The sequence below is a fragment of the Coprinopsis cinerea genome (genome assembly GCF_000182895.1).
Source record: "Coprinopsis cinerea okayama7#130 chromosome 3 map unlocalized cont3.3, whole genome shotgun sequence".
Lineage (NCBI taxonomy): Eukaryota > Fungi > Basidiomycota > Agaricomycetes > Agaricales > Psathyrellaceae > Coprinopsis > Coprinopsis cinerea.
The window spans coordinates 214,119-238,732 of NW_003307542.1; the positions used below are offsets into that span (position 1 = coordinate 214,119).

General features: G+C 51.9%; 12 protein-coding genes across 12 annotated transcripts; 7 read left to right on the top strand and 5 right to left on the bottom strand.

Moving 5' to 3' along the window:
* Positions 1 to 335: 335 nt before the first annotated feature.
* CC1G_05989 (hypothetical protein) lies at positions 336 to 1,675 on the top strand (the record flags this gene model as incomplete). Its single annotated transcript, XM_001829728.2, has 4 exons — positions 336 to 458; positions 511 to 688; positions 736 to 1,450; positions 1,501 to 1,675. The coding sequence occupies exons 1-4, from the start codon at positions 348 to 350 to the stop codon at positions 1,673 to 1,675; spliced, it is 1,179 nt and encodes a 392-aa protein (XP_001829780.1). The 5' UTR covers positions 336 to 347.
* A 46-nt stretch (positions 1,676 to 1,721) lies between these two features.
* Positions 1,722 to 3,029, bottom strand: CC1G_05990 (apoptosis-linked protein 2; the record flags this gene model as incomplete). Its single annotated transcript, XM_001829729.1, has 10 exons — positions 1,722 to 1,909; positions 1,983 to 2,118; positions 2,168 to 2,194; positions 2,246 to 2,281; positions 2,335 to 2,375; positions 2,434 to 2,463; positions 2,519 to 2,547; positions 2,683 to 2,747; positions 2,811 to 2,951; positions 3,015 to 3,029. The coding sequence occupies 10 exons, from the start codon at positions 3,027 to 3,029 to the stop codon at positions 1,722 to 1,724; spliced, it is 708 nt and encodes a 235-aa protein (XP_001829781.1).
* Positions 3,030 to 3,514: 485 nt separating this feature from the next.
* Positions 3,515 to 5,162, top strand: CC1G_05991 (hypothetical protein; the record flags this gene model as incomplete). The annotated part of the gene is made up of 2 exons (XM_001829730.2): positions 3,515 to 3,539; positions 3,607 to 5,162. 2 exons carry the CDS (start codon positions 3,515 to 3,517, stop codon positions 5,160 to 5,162), a joined length of 1,581 nt encoding a protein of 526 aa, XP_001829782.2.
* A 494-nt stretch (positions 5,163 to 5,656) lies between these two features.
* CC1G_14072 (hypothetical protein) lies at positions 5,657 to 7,815 on the top strand (the record flags this gene model as incomplete). Its single annotated transcript, XM_002911494.1, has 6 exons — positions 5,657 to 5,947; positions 6,001 to 6,024; positions 6,084 to 6,482; positions 6,535 to 6,963; positions 7,018 to 7,239; positions 7,297 to 7,815. 6 exons carry the CDS (start codon positions 5,657 to 5,659, stop codon positions 7,813 to 7,815), a joined length of 1,884 nt encoding a protein of 627 aa, XP_002911540.1.
* A 208-nt stretch (positions 7,816 to 8,023) lies between these two features.
* On the top strand, positions 8,024 to 9,001 carry CC1G_14073 (hypothetical protein; the record flags this gene model as incomplete). The annotated part of the gene is made up of 1 exon (XM_002911495.1): positions 8,024 to 9,001. The coding sequence occupies one exon, from the start codon at positions 8,024 to 8,026 to the stop codon at positions 8,999 to 9,001; it is 978 nt and encodes a 325-aa protein (XP_002911541.1).
* A 631-nt stretch (positions 9,002 to 9,632) lies between these two features.
* On the top strand, positions 9,633 to 10,589 carry CC1G_05993 (hypothetical protein; the record flags this gene model as incomplete). The annotated part of the gene is made up of 2 exons (XM_001829732.2): positions 9,633 to 9,766; positions 9,812 to 10,589. The coding sequence occupies 2 exons, from the start codon at positions 9,633 to 9,635 to the stop codon at positions 10,587 to 10,589; spliced, it is 912 nt and encodes a 303-aa protein (XP_001829784.2).
* Positions 10,590 to 10,961: 372 nt separating this feature from the next.
* CC1G_05994 (hypothetical protein) lies at positions 10,962 to 13,033 on the bottom strand (the record flags this gene model as incomplete). The annotated part of the gene is made up of 11 exons (XM_001829733.2): positions 10,962 to 11,673; positions 11,722 to 11,834; positions 11,894 to 11,968; positions 12,026 to 12,079; positions 12,140 to 12,310; positions 12,365 to 12,379; positions 12,432 to 12,464; positions 12,521 to 12,569; positions 12,624 to 12,665; positions 12,726 to 12,883; positions 12,941 to 13,033. The coding sequence occupies 11 exons, from the start codon at positions 13,031 to 13,033 to the stop codon at positions 10,962 to 10,964; spliced, it is 1,515 nt and encodes a 504-aa protein (XP_001829785.2).
* A 1,162-nt stretch (positions 13,034 to 14,195) lies between these two features.
* On the top strand, positions 14,196 to 16,450 carry CC1G_05995 (carboxylesterase; the record flags this gene model as incomplete). The annotated part of the gene is made up of 12 exons (XM_001829734.2): positions 14,196 to 14,509; positions 14,564 to 14,668; positions 14,719 to 14,785; positions 14,842 to 15,022; positions 15,085 to 15,102; positions 15,151 to 15,225; positions 15,287 to 15,470; positions 15,522 to 15,585; positions 15,641 to 15,705; positions 15,757 to 16,139; positions 16,197 to 16,363; positions 16,418 to 16,450. 12 exons carry the CDS (start codon positions 14,196 to 14,198, stop codon positions 16,448 to 16,450), a joined length of 1,656 nt encoding a protein of 551 aa, XP_001829786.2.
* Positions 16,451 to 16,786: 336 nt separating this feature from the next.
* CC1G_05996 (hypothetical protein) lies at positions 16,787 to 18,512 on the top strand (the record flags this gene model as incomplete). The annotated part of the gene is made up of 4 exons (XM_001829735.2): positions 16,787 to 16,870; positions 16,927 to 17,435; positions 17,499 to 17,757; positions 17,808 to 18,512. 4 exons carry the CDS (start codon positions 16,787 to 16,789, stop codon positions 18,510 to 18,512), a joined length of 1,557 nt encoding a protein of 518 aa, XP_001829787.2.
* Positions 18,513 to 18,575: 63 nt separating this feature from the next.
* Positions 18,576 to 19,297, bottom strand: CC1G_14074 (hypothetical protein; the record flags this gene model as incomplete). Its single annotated transcript, XM_002911496.1, has 4 exons — positions 18,576 to 18,592; positions 18,622 to 18,707; positions 18,764 to 18,861; positions 18,920 to 19,297. The coding sequence occupies 4 exons, from the start codon at positions 19,295 to 19,297 to the stop codon at positions 18,576 to 18,578; spliced, it is 579 nt and encodes a 192-aa protein (XP_002911542.1).
* A 233-nt stretch (positions 19,298 to 19,530) lies between these two features.
* CC1G_14075 (hypothetical protein) lies at positions 19,531 to 21,338 on the bottom strand (the record flags this gene model as incomplete). Its single annotated transcript, XM_002911497.1, has 4 exons — positions 19,531 to 20,235; positions 20,296 to 20,566; positions 20,622 to 21,175; positions 21,243 to 21,338. The coding sequence occupies 4 exons, from the start codon at positions 21,336 to 21,338 to the stop codon at positions 19,531 to 19,533; spliced, it is 1,626 nt and encodes a 541-aa protein (XP_002911543.1).
* A 346-nt stretch (positions 21,339 to 21,684) lies between these two features.
* CC1G_05998 (laccase 5) lies at positions 21,685 to 24,031 on the bottom strand (the record flags this gene model as incomplete). The annotated part of the gene is made up of 13 exons (XM_001829737.2): positions 21,685 to 21,764; positions 21,814 to 21,896; positions 21,931 to 21,954; positions 22,020 to 22,168; positions 22,231 to 22,251; positions 22,307 to 22,764; positions 22,837 to 23,158; positions 23,242 to 23,289; positions 23,317 to 23,330; positions 23,446 to 23,596; positions 23,662 to 23,730; positions 23,789 to 23,840; positions 23,901 to 24,031. 13 exons carry the CDS (start codon positions 24,029 to 24,031, stop codon positions 21,685 to 21,687), a joined length of 1,602 nt encoding a protein of 533 aa, XP_001829789.2.
* Between the last annotated feature and the right edge of the window lie 583 nt (positions 24,032 to 24,614).

Consider the following 24,614-nt stretch of genomic DNA (forward strand, 5'->3'; position numbering starts at 1 on the left):
GAAAGACGCGTTTTTAACTTTGAACTTCGCTTTCCTCGGTCAAACTTAGGGGCTATTATGGGTTCGGCTTGTCGAAGCGTACGGATTACGAGCTTATCATTGAAGTGGTTGCACTACTATGCCGAAGTACGAGGGAGTACTCCGCCAGAAATTCTTCCGAGTCACCTCCTCGCATCAACGTTTTCTTAACTGTAACTTTCTCTGAGAGACGCGACGCGTCGCGTCGCGTCGTGTTTTGGAACCGCGATCACGGGGTCCGATAAAACGGAAAAGTTCAGAGGTGCCTCGACTCGGCGCCAGCCCTTTCTTCCAACCCTTCAACATCTCCTGGATCACTTCGACAGTAAATGCACGTATCGTCGACGTTGAACGCCGCCAACACAGCGGACAAACTACCAGTTGCTATCTTCGTCTACGAAAATCGAAGAAAGTTTCTTCTGAAGGAAAAGAAATATGAGGTGTGGTCTTTGGTTGGTACTTGTATGATTAAAACTGAGAAGACACCCGTAGGAAGCGTTGAAGTCCGTAAAGCAGGCCTTTGGCTTGGGCTTGAACCAAGAAATTGTGCTGAAAACGAGCACGCTTGACGTGTGTCGAGACCGGCTGGTTGATATCGATCCCAGCGCGTACCCACATTTGTGGTCCGTTCTGGACGAGATCGTCGTCTTCACACCAGACCAAACCACAAGTACGTGCTACTATGTCAATAACAACCTTTTTCTCAACCTTCCGTAGAGGATGAACCCATGACTCCAGTCCGTGTCCCCCGAGTGAGCACTGTGCAAGAGACAACTCGGACGAGCACTCGAACCTCGATTTCAGGTTCGAGAGTATCACTAGCGCGCCAGTCTGCCAGACCGTCCACCAGCTCTCGCCCAAGGCCGTCCCACACCCCCGCTCCGCAACCCCCGATCCATGAAGAGCACATGGAGGAAAGCGCAGATTCCCAAGATCACCACGGAGAGAACTTTACGGAGGAGGCTGCTATCGCTGACGAGCTCGACGCCGAACTTCTCGAGGAAGAAGGGGCTGCCACTGGCGCTATGGAGGAGGAAGAAGAGGAAGAAGAAGCACCGCCTCCTGCTCCCAGCCGGGCAGCTACAGAACCCCGCACGCCACGTGCCACCAACCAGGAGCAGTCTACCGCCAAACGCCAACTGGCTGAAGAACTCTTCCCTGAATCACCACCGCCCCCACCTTCGAAGAAGCTGCACGCTGCCAGCTCGGAATCGCCTGTCAAGCAGGAACGCGCCTCAAGGGCCGAACCGTCGGCTTCGATTCGCCCAACATCCAGTGTTGCAAGTACGATCGACGAGAACAGCCGGATTGGCGTCATGATCAGTGGCCCGGATGGTGAAAACCAATCTGCTCAGTTCAAGATGCGGGGAAGGCACACGATTCAAAAGATACTCAAGGCTGTCTGCCTGAGCTTCGAAATGGATTTGGCAAGGTTCGTCGTGGTGCCTGTTGTCACAGCGCAAATCTGATGCATTTTGACAGCTCACAACTTTATCTGGTCCGCGAAGTGTTCGACGAGGACGATACCTTGGTCAACACTGAACTCGTGCTTTGCCCCAAGAACCAGACAGCTGCCCAATGTGGTCTCTACAACGGGGCCAAGATGGTGGTTCGCTCAGAGGACGACGATGAAGACGATTACGAGGATGGGTACTAATCGCATTGCTGTCATGGTAGTACAAATTACAGTGTTATTCTTTCCATCAAGGCAAGCTGAGGACGGTGTGCATAAAGGTATCGTAGTTGATCTGGATCCACCCATCACGGTCGGTGTCGAGCTTTTGGAAGGACTCGCTGAGGGTCTTGACGACGACGCAAGCACGGACGAAGCGGTCGAACGAGATGCCAGGCGCGGGGGCACCGGGAGCGGCAGTTTGGTTGGCTTTAGCGTCTACCCCAGACGTGGGGTAGTAGGATAAGCGTTCGGCGAATTACCCATGGAGATTCAAATAGACGGTGCTCACCATATTTCTTCTGCAGGAGATCGAGGAGTTGAGGGGAGAGATGGTATCCGAATTGACCGAGCGCCTCGCGGAGTTCGTTGCCATCGATAGAGCCGGAGCGGTCGCGATCGAAGTGCTTGAAGACGTTTTGCCAGTCCTGGAGAAGGCATAAGGTGAATTCCAAAACGAGGCACTTGGTAACACACCTTGATATACTTCCAAAGACCAGCAAACTAATACCTTCGGTTAGAAACTGCGTCGAGGAACAAGGCTCGTGCGCGCACCTCATTGAATCCAATGGTACCGCTGCGGTCGACGTCCTGGGAGCCAAGTCAGCCAAATGCGACGAGCACGGGTGCGAGACGGTGCTCACGAAAATCGACATCAACATCTTGACAGTATCCAAGTCAAAGGCTGTGCGAGGGCGATCCGATAAGCACATTCACTGTCGTCGCCAGAAGTGGGTGCTTACGAGTCCAGTCGCCGTTGATGAGCGCCCGCTCTGGAAGAAATGCTGTCAGCCATCGGTACCACCATGGACTAGGCTCCCCACGTACCCAATTCTGTGGCGTTGATATGACCTGATCTGTCGGTATCAACAGCAGTGAACCAGCCCCACAGCCTTCAAGTTCCAAGTTCGACGAGCGCCACAGGAGATTCGACGACGATGAGCACGATCAGCTTTCGTATGCCGGTTTGAGAGTGCGAAATGAAGACGCACTGAGGGTCAGCACCAGGGGGCGGAGGACGATGGCCTCCTTGAGGGGCAAATCCACCGCCGTATCCCTAAACAAAAGCCGTGCAGTAAGCCACAGCCGTCGTTTTTCGCCAATAATTTAGGGTACTCACCGGCGGTCCAGCCGGGGGTGCACCGTAGCCTCCAGGCGGTGGGGGTGCACCATATCCTCCTGGAGGAGGGGCGCCGTACCCTCCATATCCTCCTCCAGGGGGCGGTGGGGGTCCTCCGTATCCTCCTGGAGGGCCTCCGTACTAAATCGTCAAAAACGTCAGCGCTTTTTTAGATTACAGCTAGTAAAGCATTCCGTTTCGTACCGGTGGGTAAGACATTTAAGAGATTAGAGGAGAAACGATTGAAATGTGGACGTTGGGAGTAAGAAACAGCCTGGTTTCACTGCCTCCTGGGTTGGATCTTATCTCGGTGATTGCCGCTCGGTAGTAGTAGCAGGAATGCCAATTGTTTCTTGAAGTTGGACGTTGAAGTCAAGTTGCAGTTGGAATTGACCAAGTTCCAACTTCAGCTCGCCGCTTTTTACGAAAGTTCAGATTGACTTTGTATCGCGAAGCAGGCACGCGTGGTTTCCATGGAAGCCTTTGGAGTTACGTTCGCATGAAAGGCTGCAGCTGCGCAATCGCCACTACTCATAATCACTGTGACGACGCAATCCTGCCACCACAATGGTCCATGGCCACCGTGTTCCCCTTATAAAAGGGAGAAGGAGAAATCGAGGGTGGAAGCCCTGGGACTTACGACGCCACGAATTGGTTTATTCCCATTTCTTGTTCGAACTTGGCGCAGCAATTCGCCCAGCGCGATGACAATCCGGGATTCTCGCAACGGTACGTTCTTTGGAATATCAACCTGTATCTGAAGCTAAAAATCCTGTCTGTTTACCACCGCAAGTAGAGAAAAGTCCCCTCCCATTTTCGATACTCCCGCTCAAGTGGCAAATTGCCCGCGAGGACGCGCACGGAGGCCACCGTGCCACCCAAGCAGCAATGGCAACACTACCTGCTTTCAGCGGGGTGAACCGCTTGCCGGAAGAGATTTTGGGGAAGGTGTTCAAAGAGCTCTTTCCTGAAGAAGCCACCGAGTATCACCGAATGGAGCTTACTTCGCTTATGGCTGTCTGCCATGATTGGAGAAGCATAATTCTGTCTACGCCGCAGCTCTGGAACAACCTCTCTGTTTCTCTGGATTTGTGTTGGGTCGATGGTCAAGTAAATCCTTGCATCGACCCGCAGTTTGCGACCCGCATCCGAAACTGGTTCAATCGCGCCCAGGCACTGCCTTTGACCCTCTCCTTGACTAGAGAAAGCATGGACACTTTTCCATCTGATGCACTGTCCACTCTAAACGGCATTCTCGCTCTTCTTCTCGAAGATCGCCACTGGACGTCGTTTCGACTTCGACTGAAGAATGCACGCGATACACTCATTCAAGAGGCCCTCAAGAGCTTTTTTGCTCGCCTTAAGGACACCCGTCATCGCCCATGGAAAAGCCTCCGCTGCCTAGAACTGCCTCTTTCTTACACCTGGATGTCGTCGCCGAGTCTGTGGCCAGTTCTCAACGAGCCACTCCAAACGCACACCCCTTTACTGCGATGCATGGAGATACATCTTTCCTTACCCCAGTCTCTCCAAACGGCGCCCACTATTTCCCATGAATCTCTTAAACATCTACGGTTAACCATTCCAAGCCCCTCCGTCCTTTCAATTCTCACTGGATTCCCCAAATTGACGAGCCTCGAGGTCCGGCTCACCTCAACTCGACTTTGCCATTTCTCCGGCTCTTCGTCTGTCCTTCGAGTCAAGCACCCGGGGATCACCAACCTGACAGTCCTTGATGCAACCCTGACCTCTTTTAACTGCCTCACGCTGCCTAACCTCAATCACCTGCGGATTGGCAGTCACGACCTCTTCACAAGTTCGCTAACCAAGGTAGAGCACGGATCGGCCTTGGACGCATTCCTCCGACGCTCTGAATGCCAGCTTCAATCCCTTCGGTTCGATAAAACTATCACGCTGCCCCCAGACCAGCTTCGTATTCTACTAGAAAGACTGTCACGGATGCCAACCCTGGAAGAGCTGGCTTTCTCGTCCGAGGATGCATTTCCCGACCAACTGGCATACGGGGTGAGCAATCTGAACGCGTCCCAGGTCCCCGGTCCATATCGACCCCTGGTTCTCCCAGCACTTCGAAAACTCACCTTGCATCGACAAAGCGCCAACTTCAACCTCTCGGCATTCATTTCCTACCTGGAGGACAGGCAATGTCTGTTCCATTCGATGGATCCGAAAGAGCGTCGGAAGCCGCATCTCCCACCTCTTACCGTCGAATTATCTCGCCCTTTCTGCGCTTTCGAAATGAACTGCTGGTGCCGTACGCGCGACAGAGAAAAGTTCGCGAAATTGAAGGAGTTAGGTGTTCAGATAGTCGTCGGTGGGGATTTGTGGATTTGAAGGGGCATCTCCGTGTACGTCAGTTAGGGACTCGTAATAGCTGTAAGTAGACTATGAAATTTACCTCTTAATTATCGTCGCTCGTACTGTGGACTTGAGGAAGCGTTTGGTACCTGAAGTTCAAGGTACGACGCTCTGAACGGAATACGGCATGGTTCGGCATCTTGGGCTGAGCGCTGGTTTTTGAATCTCCGCACGAAATGAGGTTTCAGCGAGATCAGCCCAACTTGGTCTCGTCCTCATCGTTCTTGTTGCTGTCGTCGTCGTCGATCTCGCCATCGACAAATTCACAATTTGGTGTCTCCTGCTGCTATTGGCAACAGATCCTGACGTCGTCGCTGTCGAGCTCGACAGTGGACGCTGATCCAACACATTTCCCCGCCGCCGTCCTCGACCAGCTCGCCACGAAATCAACGCGGTGTTGATTCTGCTCTGAGGGCTCGGAAGGGCGTCTATAACTGTTTCTCTCCATCTCGGGTTGCGCCGTTGGTGACATGGACCACGAGGCAGTCATCCAGAGCCTCCGCGACGAGCGGGACAGAATCCGTCAGCAACTCAGAACGGCTGAAGGGCAACTCGCTGAGGCCAACAGGACTGTTCTTCGCTTGACCGACGAAAATGAGAACCTACAGAAGCTCGCCAAAAACTGGGAGAAGGATAGCGACCGCGCTAGGCAAGACAATGACCGCCTCCGGGACGACATGAGGTTACAACGAGAAGAAATCCTTGAACTCAGGGAACAGCTCAAGGAGGCGAAAGTTGAACTACAGAGGAACGGGCACACAGTGAGTCCTTATTACTGAACATGATTTGATCTGTTACTGACATGACGTGTTAGACGCCGGGCCTCCGTCCAAAATCGGTGGGGAATTTGCCACCATCTCGTTGAATAGTTCTGAATTATGACGGACTATTCGACAGGTGCCTGATAGATCCCCCTCTCTGCAACTCTTGGACGGTCCACCAGCTCAAGTGACTCCCAAGGTCGAAACTTTGGAGCCTCAAGCGTGCATCCAGGCTGCCCCAGCTGCTCAAGCTGGCCGCGCTCTCAAAAGGGCTCCAGAATCAGAGGATCCTCGACCTCTATCGTCGTCGAAGCGGATCAAGACGGAGCAACCTCAGCCTTCACTCAGTCTACCTCCTTCACCTCTCACTCCGCTTTCGTCCCTTTCTCCTATCCCCGAGTCCACCCTTTCGACGGCTCCACAAGGGCCTACCGCCCAAACTGCCACTCCACCTGTCACGCCGAAAGGTGAAGACGATGCGGGCGACACTGTTGATACTTCCGATGCAACGAATGGCGTGCAAGGCCAACCTGATGTGAGTTCGTTTCTCTACAGCTAGGGAGGCCAATTGGATTGACGTCCTCCAGGTCAAGGTCAAAGAAGAAGCGATTAGACTCTCGTCCAGCGCCATTCAAGCCTACCTCGCAGGCGGGAGGCGTCTAGAAATCTCGCCAAGACCAGATAAAATTTCCGTCTCTCGCAAATTTGTTCGACTGGCGTACGGTGGAAGTGATCAGCAGTTCGTCCAGAAGATCCCTGCTGAGAAGAATCCTTCAGCCGCAAAGATTCGACGGCTGGTTTGGCCCAAGATAGAGATGAACCCATCCATGCCTCGACAACCTGGGGACCTTGGTCTCCTATTCGCGTCTCGACACGACGTGTTACACGACGGGCCTTGGACTGTCTTCTGTCGCGACACGGCGAGCAAGGAAACCTTATGGTGCTATCTGGGAGAATACGAGAGTGTCTTGGTCGGTAAAATGACTGCCGAACAGTTTCGGGAACAGAAGGCTCCCGTACGTCACTATACGCCACACATTCGTCCATCCGCTGACTGCCCATGATCATAGGTGAAAGCGCAATGGGGCTCGCTGCTGCTGTCACAGCGCCAACAGGAGGTGTATGTCGCCATGAGGGCGCGCATTGCGCTTCGTAGGGCTGGCCTAATACCGACCGACAGCAAGAACGAAGACAAGAAACTCATCGCCACCGAGATTCAGAACGTGAGAGAGAACAGAGGACACCCGGTCGAAGCAGAAGATATTATCCAAGCATTTGAACGTGGCGATGAGGTGAGTGAGTTTGAGTTGTAATCGTCGCGCATTGTGATAACAAAAACGCGACACCAGGGAATTGACATCATCCGCATGGATTGCGTTGCGTATGACCGTGTCTTTGCAAATGACCTCCGAACCAAGTTTCGCAATTACCCGCAAATGCTGGCGACGGGCGCGCAGAAGAAAGGAGGGAGTTCCAAGGCTATCAGGGGGAGGGGTAAGCCAAACAGGGGCCGTGGAAGTCCTATTCGACAAAGGCCATCCCCTTCGAATCCTTCGATCGTGCGTGGACGTAGTGCTCTACCGGAGATGACGGCAGTGCAGTCTGCCCCGGAAACACGGTCACCACGACCTCCACGAGTACAATCACCCGGCTCCACTTCTTCACGGCGTTCGAACCTTCCCTCGGCACACAGCTCATCGACTTCGTCGAGGCCACGACGGAACCGCAGTGTTTGGGACCACGAACGAGGGGAGAGAGTGAGGGTAGCTTCGGCGGCCCCACCGGACACCCGAGAAAACGAAGACCTCGACCCACCCTCGGAATCGGAATCAATGGCATCCTTCTACATGGATAGCGATACTGGGTAACGACCGACAATCCTGGTGCATCGTTAACCCTCGTTGCATGGCTATGAATAGCCACAACGTTGTCCACGCATTCACTGAACATGCGTCTTCCTCATTTCATCTCCATCCTGCCTCGTTTCATCACCCACGCCGATATAAATAATATTCTTCGCGATCCTCCCGCTCGTCGAACTCCCAGGAACGCTGCTCTCCCCATTAAACCCTCGATATGTCAGCATCACGCTGTGCCACCGCCAACCCGGATATTTCTGGAATTGGGGTCCGTCTAGCTATTTATATCCAAGCCAGCCTAAGTCTCCTCGTTGGATTTGCTCTCACTCGCCTCGACGACAGAAGCGACATCAAAAAACTCTATTATGGGCGCAAGTTGGTTGCTGGTTGGTCCGGAAACCTGTCTTTCTTAGGATGTGCCCTTCTCCTGGCTGGGCTCATTGAAGAAGCGACCGCCACACTCGGCATCTACCACGCCATCGTCATTCTCTATTTAAGCTGGATAATCCACATCAGCTCCATGTCCTACATCGTTTTTTCCTGCACAACCGAGAACACAAGCGACTCGTCGGATATTCCGGGGTGGAAGGGGTGGTTGCGCCGCAGGGATGATCTGCCACTGGGTCTGCTCACGGGATGGGTGGTTCATGGCGCCTGCTTGGGCGCGTTTGGCATTTATGTTTGGAAGGGAATGGTGATGTCCGCACCGCGGACGTGCACATCTTGCATTATTGTCGTGGTCCTTGGAAAGGAACTTCGCGCCTCGGACCCCAGTCTTCGGGTCGGATCGCTCATTATTTATTCACTGGCCATCGTGCCCTTCGTCATCGCCATCATCCCCGCCCTTCTGTGTGTCGTAGTCTACGGGGTCCTCGACCTGTCTAGGCGTGCGGTATGGGCCGCCCTCCTACCCTTCGATCCCGCTGGACTCAAACTCATGTGGGCGGTGTCCAGCACGGTCGGGGTTGGATCTCTCCTGGCGGTTCTCATTGCCAATGCGGAGATGACCATCGTCCGAAACTCTCATCTAAACCCTGCTGGACGAGATGAGGAGTCGAGATGGACATTCGGCCAGACGCTGGCCATGATTATGGTCCTGTCTCCCTTGGTGGAAGTTGCAAAGGCTTGGACGAAGGGAATTAAACGCCTGAAGACCGCGGAAGTAGGCAGTCGCATAGTTGGCGATGTGGAATGAAGGTATCCGATCCTACTGTTCATATAATTACAATAATTTGAAACATAAGTCATAGTTAAGAATGTCGTAAGGCTGGGCTGGGTCTCCTGGATAGCTAAGTAAGAACGCCGTTTTTCTGCAATAATTTCTCAATTTTCTTCACTTGACCCTTGCTCATGCCACACTCTATTCTCAACGTGGCCAAAGCCCCATGCACCTCTTCGACCGCGACCCTTCGCTTTCCAATCGTCCACCACAAAAATCTCAACTTGACGGTCCTGTACGTCACGGCATTGAGCCACTTGACCCTGTCCTTGACGATCCACGGTTTTGACCGGATACAGACAGCGGGGATGATTTCGTGCACCTTCTCCCTCGTTGGCTCGTATTCGGAATCGAGTAGGCGCTTGTTTTCTCCTGGAAGTCTTTTCCCTCGCGTTGTCGCCCCGCAGATCTGGTCGCAGAAGGTGATTTTTGCCTTGTCAAAGGACCGTTTATTCTCCATCCACCACTGATTCAAATCTTCCTCGTTCTCAAGCCCATTGATGACCGCCACTATCGGCACGGATTGCTGACAGAATATATTGTGGTACAGGGTCCAGTTCTTTGATAAACCGCTTGTGATCCTCCCGCGTATGCAGAAGAGAAGGAGATGGACCCCACCCCCGTCATGGGATGCTTTCCTTCCAAAGCAGCGTCACCTGGTTCCTCGACCAGCAAAAATCCCCCACCAAGCAAAAAGAATACCAAGGCAACAACCGCAAAGCCGTCAACTAACACACCGGAGTAAGTCATCCTCTCCACCGATTGGGCCCGGGCTGACAGCTTTAGACGCCCAACGCCACGAGTGTCCCAGCCCGCTGTCGTCCCAAACCTCGTGGTGTTTGGGGAGACTGGCGCAGGCAAGAGCTCTTTCATCAATATGCTCGCCGGTCGTGATGTCACCAAAGCCTCCAGTTCGGCCAAAGGTGTCACCTCCAAGAACTTGGAATTCAGCCTCAAGATCGAGAACCAGGATTACCGGATATGGGATACCGCTGGGCTGAACGAGACTGACAAGGGAACGGTTTCGTCGCAGAAGGCGCTCGAGAACTTGCGAACCCTTATTCAAAACCTTGCCCAGACATCCAGCGGCGTCAACCTGCTCATCTATTGCATAGCAGGACAGGGATTCAGCGAGATTCTCCGAATCAATTTCGATTTGGTTTGGGGAATCATGTGCCAAGCTCGTGTTCCCATCTTGATAGTGATAACGAAGCAGGAGCTCGCCGAGGGTGACAGCTGGTGGAAAACGCACTCATCACGGCTGTTGCTTCCAGGGATTGCCGCACAGCACCTTCAGCACTTACCGATTGTCGCGACCAAAGGGAAGGATAACCGATACGCTTCCCAGTACGAGAAGTCGTGTGTCGAGGTGAAGAAACTTATTCGACAAATGGTGAACGGTCCGGGATGGAAGCCGCCACCCTCCACATGGCCGGTAGTACGGAAACAGATGGCGGCCTATGGTAACCAGAGGAAGGCCTCGAAGAAGGGGGAGGATCGGAAACTAGTAGTAAATAATTACAAAACGTCCAGTACTACTAAGGTCAATAAAACGAAGCGGTAGCTGTAGCTCGAAGTTTGTACTTGGAGCACTTTTACGCCTCTGACCTACACTTCGCTATTTCGTCTTCCATTCGATTAGAAGGGAATGAGTTGACGCGAATCCAGTCATTGGACGGGAGCGTTGAACCAAAACGGTAAGCTCTCTTCCAGAAGAAGCAGATCACCTTCCGGATTGAGAATTTAAAAGTAATGGGCTGGTGAACAACGTGAATCATAATGAAAGTGTGGATACTACATGTTATAACGATAGGTAGAATAGTGGAAAAATAAAAAGAGATCCATGATAGTCGTGTAATTACTCCACCGAGAGAACATCTAGTCCCCGATGTTTATTAGAGTACAACGTCACAGGGACGTGTTCGAGTCGTGATGCCTACAGTCCTCCAGCAACGGAGACCTCTTCTTCTCTTGGGTTTCGCATATACTGGGGCGGCAAATCATCAACAGTATTTCCAGCGATCAATGAAGCATCGTCAGTGATCAGCTCTGAAACAGACATGTGGGTCGGAGGTGGACGTCGAACGTATGTCGGCGCTCGCGTGAGCCGTGAGCTTCGTGATGTTCGACGCGACTGGAGTAACGGCGCACTCGAGTTTGATGATGACACAGTCGTTAACTGCGAACTGGAGGCCTGTGTTGTTATGGATCCTGCGCGGTGATGGGAACTTTGGCGATCCATGGTGTATCTCCGCTTATTGTCAAGAGGGAAATTTGAAGACGCTGTCGACGATACCGAAATATCAAACGGGTCTATCGAGTGAGTCCGAGAGCTAGTCGATCGGAAGCCAAACTCGGACTGATCTGGAGTCTGCGGCGGAGAATTTGGTAGAGACGGAGGTGGGGGATATGAAATTGGTTGGGGGGTTCCCTGTCGCGATGGTGGGTCTTGAATAGGTAGAGGGGGCGAAATGACATGTTCTGGAGGCGGAATTTCCCGGTGTTTGGAGATTATCGGAGGTAGTTTCGATCTAGAGCTCTTTCTGTAACGGAAGAAAAGGAAGCTTGACAAACCACCAAGCAGAATGCCCACAATGAAGCTCCCGATGCTCGACCCAACCGCCGTAGTAGTGAATGTCGTCTTCGGTCTGCAAACATGTCAACAATGGAAGATTCTTAGAAGGCTGGGTACCCACATTGAGCTCGGAGAAAGGCAGTCTGGTCGTCCAGAACGGGCGTGAAGGGGACCTCTCGACCATACCAACCCATCAGCGCTGGCCAAAGATAGGAAGAAGGGAAATCCTTCCGGCTAGAACGGGGCGGGCGCTCCATCAACTGATTTCCTGGAGGAATGTTTGTAAACCTTACCAGTGCAACAGTCCAGTTGATAGCATTCATATTGTCGGAGGTGATGTTGACGGGTGGGTGGAAACTAGGCGATACCTAGCCGGGCTAGGGGTCAGTGTCCAGTGAGGCCTGGTAGGTGACATCCCTGCGTACCGTTAACGTAAATGGTGGCGACCCATTTCTGGGTTTCACGCTCAGGTCTGAGCACTGGAACAGATTTCAATGTCAATGGAGTGATTGAGTTCCAGAGAAATGAAGCAGGCACACCTGATCAATCAGAGGAACTGGAGGGTCGATCTCGGGACCGCTCATTGGACTGACAGTGGCATTGAGGGGGGAAGGCGGTGCAGTTAACTGCTCACAGGTGGTCGTGTTTGATGACGGAGGTACCACTGTGTACAGCGCTCTACATCCTCCTGACACACCGAATGTGTCGTACTGGGCGATAACCATCAATCGAAGTTCTTCTGAGTAACGAGATTGCCAACTTACGATGCAAATCTGGTACTGTTCCGAGGTGAGCAGATGACGATGGAGTGAGCACTGTACTTGAATCTACCTGTGTTCCAGGGGAGAAAGGCACTCGCCACTCCTAAACGAGGGAAAATTGTCAGCGGCTGCACATCGAGAGACTGCGCGCCCACATACGAATTTGGGACCAGCTCCAGCAGGAATAATGAAGGGATGGGGCGATTCCCTGTAGCGCCCGTTAGTTCATCTGCGAGGGGCGGAGAAGCGCAAAAGCACTGACGATGAAAGGACCTGAAGGAAATAGGGAGCGGTTGGCGGAGTACTAGAGGCGCGTCGACTCGATCAGTAGTGGAGAGTGAACGACACCCTAATCGTTACTTACCCTTTCGCCCCATTTCGACCCCACTTCAGCTCAATCGCTTCACATTGGGCTGATCCGAAATGCTCAGCGAGCTCCCCGAGGGAAGTGGAGTGGTACTCACGCGTTATCGGGACTGGGGCTGTTCGACCACCTGAGTAATCCGGATCGAATGAAAAACCCTATAAGCAGTCTTTAGCATACGGTAGAAAGTGTTACTGGAGACAATATTGGCCTACCGCGTCAAGAAAAGGAACGACCTTTGCCAAGGCAGACCCGAACTCGGTGGCAAGGGTCAGAAATAAGACAGCCGCCCAAGGGCGTCCATGCATACTGACGGTGGGCAGAGACGGGGGGTGAGAAAGCAGAGCCGGAACGAAAACGCCAGTGTTTATATAGCAGTGTGCCCCTTGCGGCATTCTGTAACGAGCTAGATCTCGCCACGAGGAACAGCCCGTCCTCATCGTGACAAGTGCGCCCACGGTGATCCCCAATTACATTCCCCGCCGCCCTCCGTTATCCCGGTTAGGTAGCTTTAGATATGGATCTTGTCACCTCGGTGATATACAAGAATATGGATACAATGTGGTATAATCCCTCTGAGAAGTAGCCTTTCTCAGTCGCTAGTATAGTCAGGAGCGCATGCATATTCAAAACCAATCCCAATCGGTTTTGACGTGTTGATGTTGACATTGATCCTCATCATAAAGCGAGCTAAGACACAGCCTGGCTATAACCTCCTTTCGGGGGCGGTACAGTCCATGGAGGTTGTCTAGCAGCATTCCTGTGGTAATGATACACTTTGGTCGATACCCTTGCCCCAGACGCCGTTCTGCTTTTCGATTTCTTCCATCCCGAGCGCTGATTTTCATACCGAGGGATACACCTTCGGGGGGGTGGGACGAAGTAAGTCCATGTCACGATAATAATTCGCTTTTAGTCGGCCATAAATCCCTATCCAATGTTGGTCTGAGCATTGGATGAAGTGGGCTCGAGCCATCGCCGCCCGCAAGGAAGGACTCCTCAACATCAATCCATGTTGGGTATGACTTCAGGAAGGAAGTTGCCCCACAAATAAGTGATATTTCCGTTCGCAGAACCTGATAGCCATTATCGAGGTACGAAGCTTATTGGCTGAAAACACCTATGTGTATGGTATATACTTGATGATCTTGGGTGCTGCAGTTGTGGGTCCTCGGGCGATCCAGGGATGGGCGCTTCTTGAATCCAAGCGGAGATATATAAAGCAGACGGCCCGAATGCCTCATCGGGCGCCTAAACGAGGACGCGGGCAGACGCTGACTTCAGAATCAGACGGCTTGGAATTCTTCGAAGCTACATTTCTTTCTCACTTGTGACACCCTTCCAAGCCTTAGCTAATGCAGAAGATCGAAGGGCCAATACGAGCTTCTGCAGGTCCGACATCTAACCGACAATAAAATCCAGAATACCTGCCAGTGCCCCAACGCCTCATTCATTCCCTCCTACCCCGAAATGATCTTTCGCAAAGTAGCGCTTAATAGTGCTTTGGCTCTCTTTGCCATCTCAGTTCATGCTCAAGATGGAGAAAACTCGCCGCCGTCAACGTCATCATCGACCTCATCACTGCTCGTGAGGACCACCTCCGGTTCGGTTGAAGGTTACCTCGACTCCGCCACTACCTCAGTGCCTTTGCACAAATGGCTGGGAATTCCGTTCGCCCAAACTACGGCTGGTCGAAATCGATGGAAGCCACCAGTCGCCCTCAATCCCAAGCCAAGATCTGTGTTCAATGCTTCGGAATATGGTCCAGCATGCTTGCAGGGAAGGTGGGCCTAACCTAACGCCGGTTTGTCAAAAGGAGAATTTCCGACGCATTATAGGGAGTACGGTGGAAACGGGACCGAGGTTCAAAGCGAAGACTGTCTACGGATTAATATAATCGCCCCAGTCAACGCCTCCGGTTTGGCTGTGTACCTCTATTCGCAGTAAGTGCCGTAAACTGGATCTCTGCGAGGCTGACCATGAAGTGGCACAGCGGCGGAGGTTTCGACAGTGGTGCATCTTCCGACCCCAAAATTGACGGATCGTATTTAGCGGCTAGGGTAAGGACTCGCATGACTTCTGGTTGTCGAGAAGCATGATCTGGAATTGCAAACAGGGTATCATTTTCGCCAGCTATAATTACCGACTGTCTCTGTTTGGCTATCCTCACGCTTCGGAGATTGCTAGAGAAGGCAAAACTCAGAATCTCGGATTGTTGGATACCAGAGTCGCGGTGGAATGGCTCTACGCGAACGTACGTCGCTTTGGAGGGGATCCAAATAAGATCACACTAGGCGGTACGCACTGAACGTTAGAACTCTGACTGGAAGGCATAACTAAACGCTGTCTTTTCTCATAGGCGAGTCTGTCGGTGGAGGTGAGACTTCCGAACAGTGCCTCCAACTCGGTTCTAATCCTTCGGTAGAAATGACCAATCTGTATATGACTGCCTATCCGCGCAACTCGCTCATCCGTGCGGCTATTATGCAAAGTGGGGACAGTAAGTAATACTTTCTGCCCGTCCCCGTATCACCCTCGCGCTGACTGCTTCTGAACAAAAGCTGCTCAGCCGATGTGGCCAGAAAACCAAGAGCTTTCCAAAGTTTCCACTGCTCTGAATTGCCCCTCCGGTCGTGGCCAGCTTGACTGTTTAAGGAGGAAGTCGGGAGACGAACTTCGAAGGGCTCTCTTAGACACGAAGGCACAGTTCCAGCCCGTCACGGACAATGTCACTATTTGGAAAGAGTGCGTTGCTCTCAAAGACGTTCGCCCCAGTCGTCACTGACCTTCTAGCAGTTTTGTGCACCAAACCAGAAGAGGTCGCACAGCTCGCATCCCCCTTCTGGTCGGGACAAACAAGGTACGGAAAGTCCAGTAATGAATGATATGGGATGAAATATGACGACGACCATCAGGACGAAGGTACTTTGATTGTAGAAGGAGAGCCTACAGCATATTTAGACGATATTGTTGCCTACAGGTAGGTTCTCAAAAATCATCGGATAAGACAAAAAGGCTGAATATACCTCAGCAAAAGTAACAACCTCAATTTCCCGTTCACCGACATCGACGTTCTTCAAAAGCTCTATCCAGTTCCTTCGGAAGAATATCCTTCGGCTTACAATGCTTCGGCAGGCATGTGGCGAGATGCACATATGCTCTGTCTAGCCAGTAATCTAGCCAAGCATCGAACTGAAGACCTCAGACTTCCAGTCTGGCGCTATAGGTGGGACCACGTTGCGCCAAACCTCAACTCTCGCGGGGTACGGATTGGCGCCTTCCACGGTGGTATCATTCGGTTCGTCATGGGTCAATGGAGGACGATCGTTCTATCACCACCTTTTGTCGGAGCTACCCCAGAGCAGATTGCCATCTCAGATTTGATGGTCGCTGCTTGGACGAACTTTATCAAAGGTAGAAAGATTTCTATCTCGGTATGAATATCGGATCGATTCAAATGTTATATGACAGATCCGTATAGGGGGCCACAGATCCCGGGTTGGAAGAAATACGACACAAGAGATCCAACGACCCTGGCCATCCTTGGTCTTTCCACGACCCGAGCGTTACCTGGGGATCATCATCAAGTTGATTCAGTCTGTGATTATTGGAACAAGGTTCTCCCCCAGTTCCCGCAAGTAAGCACCTTCACCTTCCGCCTCCGTGTCACTCCCGTTCTCATTTATGATCAGGTATTTCCACCTTGTGGTAGCTGGACGTGTTAGAGCGACTGTGCGGGAAAGGCTGTTTAACTTGCGTACATCCAACCAAAATCTGAACCTCCAAGTCCCATATACGTAGCCTGTCGAGTTGGTGGCGTCTCTGTTCCTTTCCCCAAGGGTTCTGCGTTGTCCAGCCTATACCATGCACAATTTCCACCTTGATTTGAGTTGTCGTTCATCAGAGCTTCGCAGGTTTCACCATGGGCACAGTGCCGGTGTTGCCGAGTGTCGGAGAAAGAATAGTCATTACATCAGGGTGATAGCCGCGCGCTGGCACACGGCTGCATTCTTTGGCCTGCCACGGCTTGACTTGAACGTCCACGATCTAGGACCGCGAAGATGTCTTTGACAGGACTTCCCCTCGAACTTCAGGTTCAAATCTTCGCCTATTTGGACCCTGAGGGTATCGTCGCCTTCAGGCAGGTAATGGCGTTTGTTTTCATGCGACATTCCATTGAAACTGACAGCGATGCCGAAAGACTTGCAGACACTTTCATACGTTAGAGAGATCTTTCCATCTTTCTATCTGGCAGCAATGCGTCGAAATACTGTGCTCTGGGAGCCCTCTGTTTCTGCCCACATTCCAATTCCCGACGCTGTCCTCTAAGGCTTTGGAATCGATGGCAAGGCGAGCCTCGTTGATGGAGCCCATATTGGAAGCCAAGCAAAGAGATCCTGGTGCAGAACCACTCGCCTTCAAGACCCTTGATCTAGAGTCTCGTGAAAATTCGGCAGCTGGATTTAACGGCGTCTTTTTACTTCCCGGTGGTCGTTTCATTCTAGCCCTTGGTGACAAAGACCTCCAGGTCTGGGATTTAGCGCCTTACCATGAACGATTTGCCATGCCTATCATCGTCAAGTCGTTCTCTATCCCCGCCTCTTTATCCTCTCGCGCCTTTACGGCGATGGGCAGCAAGGACAGGGTTTTCATCCTTCTGGAAGACAATTTCGATGAATTGGAGGCCGACAGTGGCCGTTTTGAAGCATAGTGAGTCACCGACTCACATTCAAGCTCTATCCCGCTTGCCCCTTTCTTATTATTCACAACCAGTGGAGTGAATGCCAATGAAGAATTTGACATCAACACCGCGTACGAATTGCGAATCGCAGGAGATGAACCCACATTCGTCAAACTCGGCGAGGTTGCTTTCGTCAGGGAGTACGCCGCAGGGTCCAAGGACCTCTTCACATTCGCGGAGAACATGGCGATAATGTATATCGACGATGCTCTCCTCGTCTGGGACTTTGTCAATGGCACATACGCTGCCTGGTTGGTCCACGGCGCATCGCCTTTCAGACCAGTACTCGAGGTAGGTTCCAGTGTCTGAATAATGTCCTAGCTCACGCGTCATACCATCAGATCTTCTCGTCGAACGGACATGTCTACGTCCTGAGAGGTATCGAGTTCTTGGTGTATCCCATCCCACCACTTACACCTCTTGGTGATCGACCCCGCGCCTTACGAAAATCGGCGCTGTTAGCCTCCCCTGTTCCCCACCCTCAGCGAATACGTCTTCCGGAGCTTCATGACTTTGGTCAATATTCCATCTTTTTCGACGACGTCGGCACTTGGGGCTTGGACAGTGCTAGGAAAGGTCCTTATGCAGTGCGGGACTACCACGAGAACTGGCTCGAGACGATCTGGTACAACCTCCCCGACCCCCCGGCGTCAAGCGCAGCCACCGTCTCAGTAGCTGCATCCGAGAAGCATACCTATCCACCCAATATGTTTGGAATTGGTGAAGTCGTCAGGCCTTACCGCGGACGGCTCGTCACAGCATCCTTGTGGGAGGATTTGGAGTTGGATGATGACACTCGGGGGCATGTGGACGTCAAGGCATACGCCTCCATTTCTTCGCGGTACGATGGTTCATCCACTGCACAGTCAGCGCAGGAAACGGAAGGAAAGCCGCTCATCACCCTGGCGCCCGTTCACTCGAACGCGACGGTTTGCGACTTTGACCCTTTCTCTGGCATCCTGGTTGTAGCTGGCCCTCGGGCTCTTGGCTGCCCGATTCGAATTTACGACTTCATTCGCCCACTTCTCCCAACGACATCGCCATAGCCATACTATTTACTGTGGAATCAATTCTGTGAAAGTTGCGATACACCTTTAACACCGGTACCATTAACCATCTTGAATCCCTGGTAGGTTTCACCGTAGCACTGCTCACCTTGGAGTTGTATGGGCTTTGATCTATTCTCCATCCTGAGGTCAAATTTGCTAATCGCGAATTCATCTTTCTCGACAGGGAGAAGGCTGTGTCAGATCAGACATTAGTGGGATAGACTGAGAGCGGATACAACACAACTCACTGAGCCGTGAAGCTATTGAGTTGAACATTCTGTGCAGGACCGACGCGAACCCTGAATTTCATCGTGCGTGTAACCTCGAAACTTCCCTCGATGACAATCTGTCGCAGTCTCAGCCACAGTGTCGTCTCAATCTGACATCCAATACTAGAGACACACCTTATCTCCTTCCCACCTTCCTGCCAGATCCTGCCAAACAATCTTGACGTTCGTAGTGGCAACCTGCGAAGCCTGGAGTTGTTCCTTGAAATCGTCCAAGGTCATCGCTTCACCATTCAATGTGACTTTGGCAGTAGGTTGGAAGCTTTTCTCGAAGTGTTTTGAGTAACCCTCTACATCTGCCTGCCCAGGTTGGGTGTACAGAAACTCGAGGCGTTCCTTGACCCAGGCTTTGCTCTCTGGTGGAGGTCTCGACATGGGTTCTAAGAGCGTAAACGGTGTGAGGGATCGCACGAGTCTCAGAAGATTGGAGTACTTGAGGCAAGAGATGCTAAGAAAAAAGACGAGAAGGAAGGTGAGAGTGGCGAATCTAGCCATCGTCGTCCAACCCCGTCAGGCGGGGGAGGGGAGGAGACTTTCATGGAGAGTGACGTCATACAGCCCCTATTTCGAATGTGGATTGCGATTCAGGTTGGATTCAGGGGTCGATGGTAGAAATACGCGATTAGGGCTAAGGAGAGGATGAGTTCAAGTTATCGTGATTATTAAAGTGTGTACGGCGTAGGTCTCCTGACATTGGTCGTGACAAGAATTATTTACAGGAATCAAGATCAGTCAAGAGACGAAGAAGGTAAGGACGGTCGTGCGATATCAATAACTCGAACAGAGCCATATCCCGCTGCAACTAAAATTCCGGAAAACGGGTCGAAGTCGAAGGTACAGGTTTCCGATGGAACATCCGCCAGTCGAATTGGATACAATGGTTTAATTTCCAGAGATGAATCTTCCTGAGTGACGCTGTAGCGAGAGGAGAGGCAAGCGAAAACGGAAACATCCCAAACATGCTTGCTCCCCAGCCGAGGGTGTTGACACAAAGAGGCCACAAGTTCCCGGCTGTCATAGTCCCGCTTGATAGTCCTTATGTATGCGCTCTCGTCGTGATAACCGACCTTTTCTCGCCCTAAAGCCTTGACCGTGCTTGTGCGAGGGTGGGCGGCATCCAGAAGACCATACCAAGTCGTGATGGTGTCGTTACGGTCGAAATCGTGAACTGAGAAAACGATATTGTCGCTGTCCTTGAGGCCCCATGTAGCTTTCGACTCCGAGTAAGGCTCCATGCTCGAGTCGAAGGTGAGGCGATCGTGCCTGAGGGGTAAACGGATGATATGAGAGGAGTATGGCGAAAAAGGAATGGAGGAAATCCGCAGTATCTGGGGCTTGCGATTTGCATCCTGAATGGGAGTAAGCGGGGGTATCTCAAACATAACAAGCTCGCCTTTCTGGCGGTAAAAGACGATGCCCTGCGAAGTGAATACCTGGATCGAAAGAAAGGGATCAACTTTTAACGAGCGGAAACTGAGCAACGTGCGACTGACTGTAATGTCCTGAGGGTCATATTCTCGTTCCGTCACTCGCCAGGCATGGTAGGAATGGTTTTTGAAGTCCCACACAACCATGGAGCCATCCACAAATAACAGAGCTCGATTGTCAGTGAGGATGTTCAGGTCGTCCAGTTCAGCTTGGGAGTCCAGATCTCGAATAAGCCCGATATCCCCCAGCTTGGTCAACTGAGGCTCCTTTCCCGAGAAACGGAGTTCGTACATCACGAATACCGACCACCATTCCTCGTCCGAATCTTCCAGGTGACTGGCGGACTGCATTAATGTTGGGTACGCAAGGAGAGCCAGAAGGTGGCACGTACCACTGGAAACGCCTTCGCAGTTCGACAGTAGGCGCATTGGTTGGATACCCATCGTCATCCTCAAGTTCAAAGTCCTCAAAAGCCAATAAGATTTGAACCGTTGCAGCATCGCCATCGCTTGTGGCCATTACCGTGGATGTAGGGGAAAGGGGAACGGGGAACCTTTTGATAAAGGCCGGAGCTTCATGGCTCTCGAGGAATGGCGCTAGGTCCCAGACTTGAAGCCACAATTCTGTGACAATCAGAAGGAATCGGCCGCCCGGGAGGAGGTAGACTTCGTCAATCTCCACATCGACCAGATGGTCGTGCCAAATGTCCCATTGGAAACTGGGAACCGGCTGGAGCTCGCTCCGTGACTGGTGGCCATTACGGTATTGAAGGAACGTGGGCTCCAAACATGATACCCTTCGGGCTATGGACTCGAGGCATTTCGAAGAGATCGGGGTCTGGAAAGTGGGAGGAAACAAGGGATGCTTGAGGGTCATTTGCGTCAGACAGCCCTTCCAAATCGCATCATGAAAAGTCTTCTCGACATCGCGGAGGTGTTTGCAAGTCTGCGAAATGTCAAAGGAGTCAGCCCTTGGACATGGGGAACAGGTTTTAATTTTTCCGAAGCTTTACCTGCCGTACAGAGACGATGCCTTCTGGATCTAAAGAGCTCAGTATTTTAACCTGGAGCTCTGATGGTAAGTCTAGGAAATGAGAGTAAGTGGCCATTGCCAAGTTGGTGGTGGTTGAAAGGAAGGCACGAGTAAGAGTCGAACTCCGCACGGATGAGTCCTCCGTTAATCCCGAAGCCTTTCCGCATTTGGACAGAGAGCCCCTGTCTTTTCAAACTTGAAGCTTCCCAGAATCCCAGGGGGGGGGGGGGGGGTCATTGGGGAAAACGCTATTAATTGCTTTCGGTATATGTACAAACGAGCCCGAAAGCTACGACAAGGAATTAAGTGTCAATCATTTAATAATAAATATCACTTGGCGCCGATATTGTGGGCAACTGGATGAAGGGAACTAGCTGATCCCAGATGCGTAACGGGTGTCGGTATGGCTATGTGCTATGACTTTAAGGAGTGGGGACAATTTGGATAGAGGTGGCTGAGGCCGGGAGGCTTTCAAATTTGGGGCAGAGCTCACTCCAGGAAGCTGAAGATATTATTAGAATCAGATTTAGACATGAGTGGAAGGAACTCACGGGGAGGTGGGCTGGTTGAAGGAATGTCACTGGGAGCTTCCATGAAGACCATAGCGAGGCCACTATATCCGAAAGGTAAGAGACTGAAAGAAACGTTCAGAAGAGCTGGATTCTTACAGGACGAGGTGGAACTCAATGTGGCTGAAGTATTGATAGAAGACAGTTGGATCAGTGTCGGCCAGCAAGAAGAGATGGTGAACACATACCAATGGAAGAACCAAGGTCCTGGGTTATCCGTGGTGAAGCGAATGGTGACGTTGTCGCTTGCACCTCCAACGTCGACAACGTCGCGGCGGACGGGATTCTCATAGTTGTAAGTGCTGCTGCCCGCACTTCTCACAACGCTGAAGGCATGCTAATAAACGGCAGTTACAATGAGCTTTTATGCGATGTCAGCCATCAAAGACCTAGACTCACGCCGTGCAGGTGGAAAGGATGCTATCGGGAAATTTCAGTTAGACCCCGATACCCGAAGAAGCCGAAGACAACTCACAGGTCCAGCGAGCTCGAATCCAGGGATGGATACTTCGACAACACGGTTTCGAGGCAAAGTATGGATCGCACCACTGGGAACAATATCAGCAGGTGGGACGCCGTTCATGATTTGAACCATGACAGGGCTGTCGGGATTGGCCCAGGTAACACCGTTGATCTCGAAGCCGGCAGGTCCAAGGCCCATCTGAAGCACAATGTTCTCGTCGGCCGGACCACTTCCTCCTGGGGCACCAGGGTTCAAGAGGGCATGGAGGTTGGATTCGTGAAGCGCAACGGGGTTAGTGACAGGAGTGCTGGTGGGATTGGCATTGGGAGCGCCAGCATAGCGCAGAATCGCCGAGTTGATACCTCCAGAAGAGAAATTTGGGAGATTGTTGCTTCCAACGTTGGGGATCGCACGGATCCAGTAATTTCCGACAGGCCTATTCGCACTGAGGACAAATGAGTAGCGCTGACCTGTGACGGGTACGGAACAGTCAGAATTATCGCCTCTTCGATGACAAGAAAACCTGGATGGGTAGTTCTCACCTGCGAAGATCTGGATTTCGTCGACCATGAGAGGCTCGGTCAACTGTCCGTCAGCTTCGATGACAGTCAACTTGTGTCCGTCAATGGAGAACTTGTAGTTGGGATCGCACGACATTGACACAAGTCGGAATCTGTAGCGCCGGTTCCGTTGGACGTTGACGATTGCGATGTCAGTCTCTGGTCCTCCCGGGCGTCGACCTTTGCCGTTGATCAAGGTCGCGTCGGAAAGCGCAGGCCCCTCAATAGAGGGTGCCTGTAGGTGGTACCTAGACTCGTGGTTAACGAAAGAACACCGGTTGTACTGGATACTAATCTTACCAGTCTACCAAGGTAATGACAGTGTCGGCTACACGATCGATGTCATAAGTTGGCGAACGGCATCACTTTCTCTATATTTAGGCTCACCATTGTCAACTGAAGGTCCGCGATAGGATAATTGTCAGAATGTCTTCCCTAGGAATGAAATGAAATAACGCTTACCATCGTAAAGGTTCCTGTGCGGGTCATTCGGATCGTAGATCACGAGCGGGCCTCTCAATCCGTCGCAATATTGAGTTCCTAGTCGGGTATGAGACACTGCAACGAACAGCTTGCACTTTGGCAACTTACCGAAATGAGAGTGGTACCAGAATGTGCCAGCTTCATTTCCAGCATTGAACCTGTACTCAAACGACTCTCCGTTCTGAGCGATCGGGCACTGAGTGACTCCGTCGGGGCCATCTGCCCAGGCTGTGCCGTGCTGGAACACTCCGTGCCAATGCTGTTTTGTAGAGCCGTCACCATGAAGCACTCCAATCTTCGTTGTAGACCAGATGTTTGACGTACCACACTCGTCTGCCGAAGCATAGTGGGATCATTAAGGTCGTTGACAACGTTGATTCGGAAGTTGTCACCCTGAAGGTTTTCTGTTTAGGATCATCGATGTTAGCAAGAGATGGATAACATCGCTCACCTTGTTCGCCCGTACAAGGGGCCCAGGATGTTGGCCATTTACAGCAACGACGCTATCGTCAGGATAGGTGAGTTAAACGCCATGAAGGAAGCAGAGGGGTGGTTGGACGTACGGGCGATTGAAACCGTCAGGGCTCGCGTCAATGTTCGAGACCGTCATGGTACTGGTCGGGCCAAGGATTTGACCTGCGACACTGACCAGTACAACAGCCAAGTAGGCGAGAGAGAAAAGTTTCCTGGACATGGCGACGCGGTAAAATATGATAAGTCCCAAGAAGAAGGGAGAAAAGAGGATGGATGAACCCAGTATGAGAGAGACTTCAGTGGGTCGAGTCTTTATAGCTCCTATACTCTCCTCTTATCAAGGGACAATTCCATCTGGACAAAAGTGACTGATGAAAAACATACACAGACCCATTCTAGACAGAATGAATCACCAGTTAATCGTCCAAATGGCAGTATCTGTGAACGTAAATCAACTCTTCTCCTCTCTGGATGAGAATCTGCTGCGACGGTACCGTATTGCCCTCTCCGTGTGCCTCGTAACATACCCCTTCTGTCAGGCTCAGTGGCAGAGTTTGATCATACCACAATTTTCGGGGGCGGTACACCTTCAACACAGTCCCAAAGCTGCGACATTTCCGACGACAGAACGTGGGTCAGTTACGGAATTGACATCCCACTACGCCCATTTGGTACCAACGGCGAAAAATCCTGCCTTCAGAAACAGGAAGTCGTTGCTCTATATATAGATGCAAACATCTTGCCGTCGATTCAGCCTTGGAGTTCGCGAAGCCAGCATCGCTACGAAGTACTTCGTGAAGAGA